Source organism: Acanthisitta chloris, unplaced genomic scaffold (genome assembly GCF_000695815.1).
Source record: "Acanthisitta chloris isolate BGI_N310 unplaced genomic scaffold, ASM69581v1 scaffold7395, whole genome shotgun sequence".
In the NCBI taxonomy this organism is placed as follows: domain Eukaryota; kingdom Metazoa; phylum Chordata; class Aves; order Passeriformes; family Acanthisittidae; genus Acanthisitta; species Acanthisitta chloris.
In genome coordinates, this window is record NW_008672039.1 from 207 (window position 1) to 12251 (window position 12045).

Consider the following 12045-nt stretch of genomic DNA (forward strand, 5'->3'; position numbering starts at 1 on the left):
AGCTGGGCATGGCAACGCTCCTCGGCCATGGGAAAGCAAAGAAGGGAAGATCCAGGTCATCCTGCTCCCCTCCTACTGCGTCAGTTGCCGCTAGCAGTTAGTTTTCTGTTTGAGTATAAGGTAGGGCACTGTCTCCCACATGCTTCGGTCTTTGCACGTGCTGAAGAAGTTCAAGACATGAATTTAGGTCACTGCTGGGGGAGGTAGAGTTGCTGGCAAAAGTGCTCACCCACACAAACGGGCACAGGCTGGTCCTTCTGTGGCCCAAGCTCCCACCTCTTCCACTCTTCACAAGCTTTCTTAGGAGCCATTTTAACTTGGACCCATAAAACAGGAAGATTTTACTCATGGGAAGAATTGTATCCCTGAAAAACTGCAGTTCTGGTCACCTTCAGCTTTCAAAGCCCTGCCCAGCCCACCCTGGCGGCCCCAATGGCCAAACAAAAGTTGGCTTTTGGGATGAATTTTGCTTTCAACAGCAAGACCAGAGCCCACCAGGTCATGTCTCCTCCTTTGCAGGGCCCATGGCCTCCCACACAGGGAGATGTTCAGGTTGGGGTCCCCCTGCCTTTGGTTTTGGAAGAAGAGGGTGCAAGACCTGAGTGCGGTTTCACCGGTGCTGCAGCTGGCAATGAGAGCCAGTGACTGCCTTTCTGCAAAAATGAATGTGGGAAAGTTTCTTCTTCCTCCATAAATCAAATTAGGTGAAAAATTATGAAAAGAACATCTCCATCATTCACAAGCACTTCCATAGCAACCAGTGCAGGACTGCTTGTCTGAGTGCTTCCCATTGATGGCAGGGAGGAGGGACTGGGACAGCAGTGATCCCTGTGGATGCTGTCGGAGGCAATGGCAAGGAAACACTTGCCATGCCTTGGCAATATAGGGTAGGACTGCTCAGAAATGTGAATGGTGGGGTTTTTTATTCACCACTGCAACCTAGAAACCATCTTATCCTCCCTGTTCACACACTGAAAAAGTAGGTTTCAGCACAGAGGCACACACTGCATCAGCCTGAAGCATCCACATTATCAGGCAAAAGGCTGATGTACACTTTGGAGCTGCTCATGCCTTGGCACCTCTGCTCAAACTACCTGAAGAAAAGAGCCAGACAAATGCCAAATGTGGTGATGGTTCTTGTAACCAAACACCTTGTTCCAACCTGCATTTTACACACACTTCTGAGCAAATGTTACGCACCATCTCCCACACCTCCAGCTCAAAAAGACATTGCATTTCCATTATCTGGAGACTCAGTCTGGCTGCATCGCTTTTAGAGTCTCTTTCTGTTCTCCAACTAGTGATAGCAGGTTTTAATGTCCTCTCACATTAAGGGCAGGCAGGAGGGAAGATGGAAGTTAGCAGCAGCAAAGCTCTCTGGATCCCACTGGTCGATAAGTCTGTAGCTTCTACTGCTTCCCATCCAGCCAGTGCTCCTCCCTGAAAATGTAGTCTGTAACTGGAAGAAAATCTTGGCTAACTCAGTAAATCCCATCTTTTCCCACTAGAGCATCTGCTCAGCTAGGTCTCATTCTGCTGGGAGCCACGAGAAGTTAATGTGTCCCAGCGTGGTAGCTGCCAGACAGCCCTGTGACGCTCTCCCCTCGACGGGCGCAGAGCCAGCGCGCGGGCACGGCGGCTCCTGGCATCCAACTCTACCTCTTGGCACACAACAAGGCTTCCCACTGCAATGGGCTGTGATCTCCAGAGGGTGGGAATAACACAGGGGTTTTTTGCTGCTGTGGGTCACCCTTTTGGTGAAATGAAGGCCACTGCATTGTCATCTCCATCACATGCAAGTGAAGCGTGACCTGTCGCTGGCTAACGAGGCGCCGAGGCTGGAGAGGCAGTTCCAGAGTAGCCAAATGGCCAAGATGAGGATTGGCCTCGCAGCCAACACACACCCTGGGTCTGGCACAGCTACAGGGAAACGGGTGAGTGTGAAAGGGCTGGAAACACAGGGGATGCAACTGAGGATTAGATGGTTTGGGGGCTGGTGGAGGAACAGGATGGGGTAGGGGCAGGGATCCCAGATTTTTTCCACTTCAGATTCCTCCTGTTACTATTCTCTGTCTTTGTTGCTCAGCTATGGGTCCAAATTCAATGTCAGAAATAAATGAGGACTTTGAAATACAAACCAGGAGTGGTTTCTGTTCTTTGGCAGGCAACACAAAATGGGCTTTATCCTGCGTTGCCTGGAAGCTGTACTGGTGAGAGGATTTTTCCTCCCCACCCTTCCTGCTCCTGCTTTTTCTCCTCATGTCCCCCCTCCTCCCTTGCCTCTGGACTAGGTACATGCATCCCAAAACCACAGTTTTGTAGTTTATCTCTTTATTGTGACACAATTTTTCGGTGTGTTTTGGAAATTGCCCTTGTAGTAGAAAACCTGCAGGGCAGATCAGAGGGGACAGCTGCTGTTGTCCATGCCCTGCTGTGGGCTGACCTCTGTGCCCCACTGCCTGCAACTAACGCTCTTCAGAGACAGTGACAGCAGGGACAGGCTCTCCCAACTCACTTCTCAGTAGCTTTCTAGGCACTGATGGTTTGTCTTGTGTTAAAACCCTCTTGGTGGAGAGAGAACAGTGATGACTAAGTCCTAGGAATCCTTCCTCGCTGAGCAGGCTGCTCTACAGGGACTGGCTCCACAGCCAAGCCAAGTGGGGTGGCTTCGAGTGTTAAAGTCTGGCTCGAGGGGGCTCTTGCCCCTGAATTTGGAAGGGAAGTAGGGCCTGGCAGCACTCAGGGTGACTTGAGGCGACACGACCAGCAGCAAGCCTTCCTGTAGTACCAGTGAGAGCACAGCTTCACCTTCAGCACCAGCACACAGTTAGCTGTCGCTTTGTCTTCGCAGTCATCTTCTGGGGAACACAAGCACACACACAAGGGGTTAAAAAGGAGATGTGCTTCCCTGGCATGGAGAAGGACAGAGCAAAGAGCTCCCAGACATACCTGGTGCCTCTGTGGGGCATGGCTGGAGTTGGCATGTCTGCCTGGCTTCTGGTTTGGAGGTGAGGTCACAGCCCTGGGCCAGAGCTTCCCCCTGGTAGCACTTCACCTCGCGCAGTCGCACACCAGCACCACACGTCTTGCTGCACTGTCAGGGTCAAGAGGCAGGAAAGAGATTTTGAGAGGCATTTTTTTATTTTTCTATAGCTCCCAAGTTCTTTATTCTAGTGAGATCTCCCAGTTCCTCCTCTGTAGATTGTTCTTGAGGAGGTTTGGGTCAAATTCCATACTGATCTCAAGCTTATGTTCCCTTTTTGTTCCTGGAGGAGAGCATCCCTGAGCTGGGGTTGGGGCAGAGCCAGGGAAGAGTTTGCTTTCATTTCTTTAATGCAACTCAGATTTTTGTGTGGAGTGTTGATGCTGTGACAGAAAATGGAGAAAATGGTTGCTGTGAGTCATGCCAAGCTCCTCTGTCTTCCCATTCCCTAAATGCTCACAAAGTGCCATCAAGGGAAAGCAGGGACAGACAGAATATGGACTCCTGGCAGAGAAGGAGACACTGCAGTATCCTCTCTGCCTGCAGTGTGGTGCGTGCTCTTGCTTGAGGCAGCAATCCCCATGCTCCAAGGTTTTCTCCAGCCTGTGTGTGTGTGCCAGGCCCTCAACCTGCTGCTTGGTCTGCAGAAGAGCAGAGCTCAGGGTCTCATCCTGACCTAGCAGAGCCCTTGGGAAACCCTCAGTGTGGGTTGTGCTCCACCAACCAGGGCTATGAAGCCTCCTCTCCCCCTTCCCCACCACCCCCAGCCCTACCTGAGACCAGGAGGTAGTGAACCACGTTGCACATGGCCTCCTGAAACAGGCAGCTTGTTCCTCAGGTTTCTGAGAGGCTTCGCAGCGTTTCTCGGGGTACTCTCTGTACACACCATTCTCCAGACCCGCGCACAGGACGAGCCGAGTCTTCACCCCTCGCCCGCAGCTGGCATCACACTGGGGAGAGAACACAGCAGCCAGGTAACCAGTGATGCTTGGCAGCTGCAGAGCTTCAGGTAAGGTGGCACCCTGCTCAGCAGGCAGGGGTTTCATGCCTGTGTCTAATGGAGGAAGGGGCACAGGAGTGAGGAGTGTCTGCAATGGGGCCGAGTTTCCCAGCAGGGTGAGACAGAAGCTGGTAATTAGTGTTAGCTGAGTTCACCTCGAGTGTCTGCAATGGGGCCGAATTTCCCAGCAGGGTGAGACAGAAGTTGGTAATTAGTGTTAGCTGAGTTCACCTTGGCTGGCCTTGAGAGCAGCTACCACAGGGGACCTGGAGCAGCCAAGGTAAGACTACAAGAAGCTGTTTCTGCCTTATTTTAATGTGTATCTATGTTCTCAAAAAAACACATAGTGTATGAGTGTAACAACCTACATCTTGGAGTACTGACAAGCTTTGTGTGGGCCCAAGGGGACTGAAGTGGTGCACTGCAGGTGATGTGCATGGACAAGTACTGCTGAGCCCAAACCTATGCAGGCTTAGCTAGGAGAGCTCACTCTCTTGGGACACTAGCAGGAGGCAGGATCTGCTTCCAGCTCAGCTCTGCTCCCTGATGCCCATGGAGGCAGTTGCCAGTTTGAAATTTCACTGCTTTGTGCCCTTTCCCAGCACAGCACAGCCAGCATGGCCCTTAGTCATCCTGTGATGGCAAAGAAGCTGGCATAGGTAGAGAGCTCAGCTGGTCTTTCAGAGCTCTGATGAGTTTAACAGCTGGGACACAGCTGAAAACTGCACTGCAGGACTGTGTGTGACCCACACCAAGGGTCAGAGCAGGGGAGGATTATGGAACTGTCATGGGTCACCAGGTGTAACCCAGAGCAGGGGAACTGTCATGGGTCACCAGGTGTAACCAGTCTGTGCTCGTTGCCAGTGCTGGAGGGAAACTCAGCTGAATGTAGTCAGCAGCTATAAAGGAAGCAAAGTGAGAAGAGAAGTTTAGCCCTGGTTGGAGAGGGCAGGGCTTGGCTGCTTCCCTTGTTTCCTAGAAACTTTCTTCCTTAGTGTAGTGCTTCATGAATCCCTATTTCACTCAAGACTTCAAACAAAAAAAAAAAGCCCAAGCCCTGCAACTGATTCAATGTGTTTCTCTGGATGCTCTGGGGAAACCTAAAGTCTTTAGGCCTTGAGAAACAGAAAGAGTAAGGAGATGAGCAGAGCCCAATCTCTTGGTAGAACAGGGCAGCAGGACCACCTTCACTGGACTCCTGAGGCAAGTACCCAGTCCTGGTGTGGATGTGACTTCCAGCACAGGGATCTGGGCTGTGGTTCAGGTTTACCTCCAGTTGTTATTTATCAGAGATGAGGCTGGTTTTGTTCAGCCTTTCTCTTTAGTGGTGGGACCAAAATCTTGGGAGGGATGTGTGCAGGCTCTGGACAAAGCTCTGCTGGGAGCCAGAGGTGGGAGGAGAGTTTCCTTCGGACATTGCTGCCCTCCAGTGGAGCTCCCTGGGAAGGCAGCAAAAGCCACAAACTTTGGGGTGGTCTGTGTGATACAGGGGGGACAAGCTGGAGTATTTACTACTCCTTCCCTCTTTCTAAAAGGAGCTAGGCCAAGGGCACAGCTGCATGGCTGGAGGTCACAAAATACAACCTTGTTCCACCAAGGGAACCAGGGTCCCACAATGTCCTGTGGGATATAGGGTAGAAAGGAGGGCTGAGGACACAGGGCTGGCTTTACCTGGTCCCACTCCTGCTCCACCCAGTGTGCAGGGCAGTTCTTGTCTCCACAGGGATGGACAGCCAGGGGCTTGGTGGCTGGGTCACACTGCGAGTTGGAGATGACCTTGCCCTCGAGGTTGCGACACGCGATGAAGCGGCTCATGCGTCCCTCGCCACACGAACCTGAGCACTTGGAGGAATAAAGGGCATTTAGACACATCAGAAAGCTGCAGATTGGAGAGGTCAGTGGTGCCACGAGAGCTGAGTCTAGAACCTAGCCCTGCCACTGTGGAACGAGATCCCCCAAGGGGCTTGTATGCCCAGAGGTACATCCATTCTCCGGGTGCCATGAGCTTCCCAGATTGTTGAATGGAGCCACCTCACCGTTAACCAAACTTTACAACACAGAGAGGCAAAATACAGATTATTCTGGTTCCTTTAGCTTGGCCTCTGCCAGAAGAAAGCCAAAAGAGAGCTGTTGCACGACTGCCCACCGACTCCCTCCCGCCAGCCCCGGCGCTGGGAGCGAGGAGCAGAGACCCTGTGGACTCACGGGGCCCCAGTCCGAGGCAGTCCAGCGGCGGTCGCAGGGTGGACCTGTGCACACCTTCTCACTGCTGGGCCTCCTGGACTCGTCACACAGCGATGGCTCCACGGAGCAGCGCACCTCCCGCTTCACCGTGCCCTGCGCGCCGCACCGCGCCGAACACTGCAACGCCACGGGCAGAGAGTAAGGGCATGGAGGCAGCTGGGCCTCCTCCTGTTTTCCTCCTGCTGCACTAGGAGAGAGGGGAAGGGCCCCAGCAAGGACAGGAAAAGGTGGGTCTGACTTGATCTTTGCTGTTCATTTACTCTGGGACTTGGAGCTCCAACATCTCAATATGCTGATGCCTGTTTAAAGTCACTCAGCCACAACCCAAGCAGGTTGTGGAAAGTCAATCAAAGGGACTTCAGCTGGGTTTTAGGCAGTCCAGGATGGAGATGTCCAGAGCAGAGCAACGAGGCTGGGGAAGGGACTGGAGCACAAGTGCCATGTGGAGAGGCTGAGGGAGCTGGGGGTGTTCAGCCTGGAGAAGAGGAGGCTCAGGGGAGACCTTATCACCCTCTACAACTCCCTGACAGGAGGTTGGAGTCAGGTGGGGGTTGGTCTCTTCTCCCAGGCAACCAGCAGCAGGACAAGAGGGCACAGACTCAAGCTCTGCCAGGGGAGGGTTAGGTTAGATATTAGGGAGAGATTTTTTAGGGAGAGAGTGCTCAGGCATTGGAATGTGCTGCCCAGGGAGGTGGTGGATTCACCATCCCTGGAGGTTTTCAAGCTGAGACTGGATGTGGCACTTAGTGCCATGGTCTAGTAACCACGGTAGGGCTGGACTCGATGATCTTGGAGGTCTCTTCCAACCAGGTTGATTCTACGATTCTAGGGGCTTCCTCAGCACCCAACCCCTGCCAGCCACCTTCCTCCAGAGCCCAGCCCAGCCCTGGTGCTTACCTCTGGGAGCAAAGCTCCCCTGCTGCCTACCTCAGACCACTCGGAGAGCTCCCACTGGGGCCCACAGGCCTTGTTCTTGCAGGCTTTCCTCTCCATGGGCCTGCCCAGCCCAGCTGCCTCACAGAGGTCGTCATAAACGGAGCTGTCAAAGCCTGGAGCCAACATCTTCCAGCAGCGCACGGTGCGGTACTGATAGCCCTCGCCGCAGGTTCGGGAGCACTCACTCCACCGGCTGGTCTCCCACCTCCACAAGCAGACCCCAGGAGAAACACAAAGGAAAACACAGGTAGGGGGGACAATGGACACGGGGTGGTTGGGCTGTGCCTGCAAACTTGGAACTCCCTTACCCAGCAGTAATCATAAAATGTTAAGGGGTTGGAATGGAGCTTAGAGATCATCTAGTCCCAACCCCCTGCCCTGGGCAGGGACACCTCCCACCAGAGCAGGTTGCTCAAGGCTCATCCTACCTGACTTTGAATCTAGTCCAAACATCAAATCCAGCCTTATCTGCTTGATCTTTTCTGGATTAAAATATCTGTAGCAATCAGAAAGGGCCCAGATGGGATGTGTTTAGTCCAGCCCAGGCACAGTCACCCACTGTTGCCTTCACTACTAAAGAGTCCCTCTCCAGCTTCCCTGTATCCCCTTCAGATCCTGGAAAGTTGCTGTCAAGTCTCCACACAACCTTCTCTTCTCCAGGCTGAACAGCCTCAACATTGTCAGCTTTTGTAATGAAGGTGCTCCAGTCCTCTTAGCAACTTCACAGCCTCCTCTGGACTTGATCCAACAGTTCCATGTCCTTCTTATGCTGGGGACACCAGAACTGTGTGCAGTACTGTGCAGTAGGGTCTCACAAGAGCAGAGTAGAGGGAGAGAATCACCTCCTTTGAGCTCATAGTTGCTGCTATGAATCTGCTCATCATGTACATGTCTGTGTTGCAGCAATGCTGGTCTTGAAACCAGCTTTGCCCTTAGCAGGCAATTTAGACCCTGAGTTCCTTCCCTCTTTTTGCTTACAAGGGGATACAAGGACTTAGTTTAAGTGTATCTTTCAGCCCTCAAATGGCTGTATGCTTTGAGCAGAAAATGATCCTTACAAAACTATGCTGTCCTTATGGACAGCTAGCTGATGCCATTTCCACTCACCTTGACTGGCACTCTCTCCCTGTGCAAAATTCATGAGTAGGTTCTGGTCGGGTTAGGGCATCACAGTAAGCTTCATCCACTTCCACTCCATCATAGCGCACACACATCGCATAGGAGGTGCTAATACCTGCTGGGCAAGCAAGACCCTCTGTCAGGCTCCATCAGATCCAAAACCTTCCTCTCACCATCAGTAAATTACTGGAGTGCTCACTGCATCCGACTCCACCTGCCATTTTACAAAAACACCAGGATTCTCTCCATCAACAGCCCAAAGAGACCTCATGTGATCAGTCACCTGAAGCCAGACCTACCTGAAGTGCACGTGGAGCTGCAAGGGGCATAAGCTGACACTTTCCACCGATACATGTCAGCCAAGCTGATGTCATCGTGGCCCACAGGGCTCACATCAAACTCATTGCTGTGGAAAAAGGAGGTGGCATGAGCTGAAAATGAAAAAAAATGGCTGCAGATGTAAAATACAGGGAAATTCCTCCTTGGTAACTTGGAAGATGGGAAGAAACCCAGTGTTTCTCCCCACCTTGGGCAAGGCAGACCACTAACAGTGTAAAGCCTTGATCCACCTCCTGAGTTCAACTAGCAAGGCAGTGGATAACCATGGAACAACATCCCACTGAGGGAAGGCATCGCTCCTAGTGGGTCCTGTGTATATTATGGACTTCCAACCATGCAGGTGCCCTCAGCCTCAGGTCATACTATCACCTTGAGAGCCATGATTTAGCTTGCAAAGGGGAGCTCAACCAAGGTCCCTCTTAGTACCATTGAACGTAGCGGGGAGAGTTCACATGTGGCTTGCCAGAAGTGTTGGCCCTCAGCCTCATGCCAAATGGTTACCGAAGTTACAGAAGCTCGAGAAACTTATGTGCCCGGAGGAATGGGACAGGAGGGACATGATGTGGTGGTAAATGTGTGTATGTGTATAGACTTCTGGCCTTCTTTGCACCCACATCAGTGTTGGCCTCACAGGTCCTTCAGCACCCATTTATATGGATCCCTCAGAGGCAAGGGAGACCTGAAATATGTTCTGGGACCTTCATGTCAGGTCAGTTGTGACAATCAGTCGTTGGAGGAAGCATCTACAGCAGCTGCCATGTATAGACACTGCAGAATGGAGACATCAAGGACAGCAGGGAGACTACCAGAGGATTGGCCTGACCCTCCCTCCCCAGCTAACCACACTCCTGTTTTGCCCAGGAAATCAAGTGCCACCTTTCAGTGCCAGGGGCTCGCAGAGGCTCTGCCTGGCTGATGTCCACGGTTGGGCTGGCACCTAGCAGAGGGCTCTCCACAGATGCCACCACGCTGTAGTTGGCTGCTTCCCCCTGACTCCCAGCAAATGCCTCCACCTTCAAGTCCTGCAGTGAGTTCTTACGGGCCGGCGCTCGGTGGAGCCCTTGTGGCCAGCGGGCAGCTGCCTGGGCCCAGAGCCCTGCTGTGGAGTTCCTTGGGGCCAGCCTGGCTGCCAGGTGCTGCAGCTCCCTACAGAAGGCAGAGGTGTGTGGGTCTCGCTGACACAGTCGCCTGAAGAGACGCAGCCTGGAGGATGCCACGCGGCTGTTCTCCGTGAGCTCAGGTCTCCTCATGCTGTAGGGCACAGCAGTGCTGATGGAGATTTGATTGAACCTGAGAGCTGGAAGAAGAAGACAGGAAGGCTTTAACTACACTGCATGGCTTGTACTTCAGCATGTGGCACTTAATAAGCAGAAAACATTCAGTATTTGGCCTCAAAAATTGTGAATTGACATGAGGATGCAGCAAAAGGCCTTAATTACCTTGACCAAGCTCTTGTGGTATCTGCCCATTTTACTGGAGCTCCATTTGAGCTCAAGTCCTGGCCTGAGCAATGCTGCAGGTGTACTATGCTCCTGAATTGTTGTATGGCTCTCCCAGATTGACTTCAGATTTGACTTGCCACCTTGCTTTCACCTGACAATCCCTGGACTGCTGCTAGGCTCTGTTGCTGTCACTGCCTTGCCCTGCCTGATCCGTATCGTGGCCACCCTCTCCCAGCTTCCCTTCCTTCACAGAGCTACTGGCCCTTTGCTGCTCCCCAAAAGTTTCCACCTCACTATTAATCATCATTCCCTCCTGTCCACCCTGATGGTAAAGCCTCCTTAGATGTCAAGACCACCAGTGCGGGACATCTACTTTCAACCAGTAAAACAGGAGAAGGAAAAACAAAGCAACCAACCCAACTCTGTTTCTCCACCAATTTCTGCTGCTTCCTCCTCCTCTTCCTCTCCTGCTGTGTTTGCATGGTAGACCTGTCTGATCTGGAAGTCATACTTTTCCTTTTCTTCACCTTGTTCCCAGCCCCAGTCCCGAGACTGACTGGTGGAGTTGGTCTGGAAGAAGTGTGGGTGACCAAAACCTAAGTCTTCATGCCCTTCTCTTAGAGGAAGCTGTTCACTGGTGTCATCTGGTGACAGGGAGAGCCATGTGGTGTTGAAGTCCTGGGCAGCTCTAGAGTTGGCTGGAATGGGATGGCTCTGGCTGGTCTCTGGTAGGTGATGGTAGAGAGGCCTGGCTAGAGCAGGGGCTGCAGTTCGGAGAGGTGGTGTCCGTGGTACAGTGTAGTCATAAGTTACGTGTGGCATTTTCCCGTTAAAGTTATAATACTGGAGGAAACAGGGAAAGAAAACAGAACCGCTTTTATTTTAAGGACACCTATTTCCCAGAAAGCTTTTCCAGCCACATCCACCTGTGATGGATGTTAAGAGAAGACAGTATGCTCACAAATCCAGGAGGAAACCCCCTGCCATGACTATCTGACTTCCTTGACACATGCAGGTTTGGCTCGAGAACCAGGTTACATTCCTTTTGTCCAAGGCTCATAATTTTGAGACAGGCAAGACAGAAAAGCCTAAAACTAGCTCCTCACATACCATGGCATTCAGAGACTGGTTGGTGGGCCCATAAGCTATGATATACTCCAGCCCATCTGAGTTCAGGCTCGAGGGTCGCCGGTACTTGAAGATGGTTCCAGCTACCCTGAAGTTCTGGGGGTTGTCAATGGCAGAGTTGCCGTTGAAGAAGAAATGCCCAGATTCATCTGCAAGTGCTTCAAAGAGAGAGAAGAGAGACAAATGTGACACTCTGGGGCTGCACTGGCATTGAGGAGAGCAACAGCCCACGAACAAGAAAAGCCCGGTAGAAAAACAATGCCAGGTCCTGCCCACAGTGAGCTTGGGTTCCAAATGTCTCTCCTGCCCCTGGAAATGTGGTAGCCACTATTTATGGAGAGATGAAGCTATCCCTGTGCCACTCTGGAGGAGATGCTCACAGACAGCTCTCTCACAGCACAGGTGGGAGTGCACAGATCCCAGGCAGCTGAACTGGGATCTCCACATCCATCCAGCTCCTCTGCTTACCTAGGATGTTTTCTGTTTTCCTGCGCTCAATGATGAGGATGTCCATGGCACCAGCAGGGATGTTGGTGATGAACACGTAACCTGAGGAACAGAAAGAAGGTGAAGAAACCCTGAGGACTGGACAAAAAGGTCTGGGTAGGAAAAGCAGCTCATGAGACAAGAGTGTATGTTAGGGGGGCAGTGCTGCCCTTCAGGGGCAGGATGCCAAGGATGAAAATGTGTGTTGCACCAGGCTGTGAGCTCTAATCCCAGCTCTCCTCTGAAATCCCATTACACATCATTCTTATGGGTCTCAGTCTGAGCACTGCTGGGTTTGCAGTCAGGAAGGAACTGTACAAGTGAAACAATCTGGCTTTGGGTGTGTGGATGAATGTGCTCTCACACTC

General features: G+C 52.2%; 1 protein-coding gene across 1 annotated transcript in view; it reads right to left on the bottom strand.

Annotated features, from left to right (window-relative positions):
- Positions 1-2739: 2739 nt before the first annotated feature.
- The window catches only part of LOC103801915 (ADAMTS-like protein 2), a gene marked incomplete at its 5' end in the record, with an annotated part of 14673 nt that continues 5367 nt past the window's right edge, over positions 2740-12045 (bottom strand). Inside the window, 12 exons of the mRNA XM_009074354.1 lie at positions 2740-2858; positions 2950-3094; positions 3757-3933; positions 5655-5825; positions 6189-6344; positions 7155-7368; positions 8271-8397; positions 8582-8688; positions 9498-9918; positions 10480-10906; positions 11174-11349; positions 11660-11740. Coding sequence (XP_009072602.1) covers positions 2740-2858; positions 2950-3094; positions 3757-3933; positions 5655-5825; positions 6189-6344; positions 7155-7368; positions 8271-8397; positions 8582-8688; positions 9498-9918; positions 10480-10906; positions 11174-11349; positions 11660-11740 — 2321 coding nt within the window. The remainder of the gene's footprint in view (positions 2859-2949; positions 3095-3756; positions 3934-5654; positions 5826-6188; positions 6345-7154; positions 7369-8270; positions 8398-8581; positions 8689-9497; positions 9919-10479; positions 10907-11173; positions 11350-11659; positions 11741-12045) is intronic.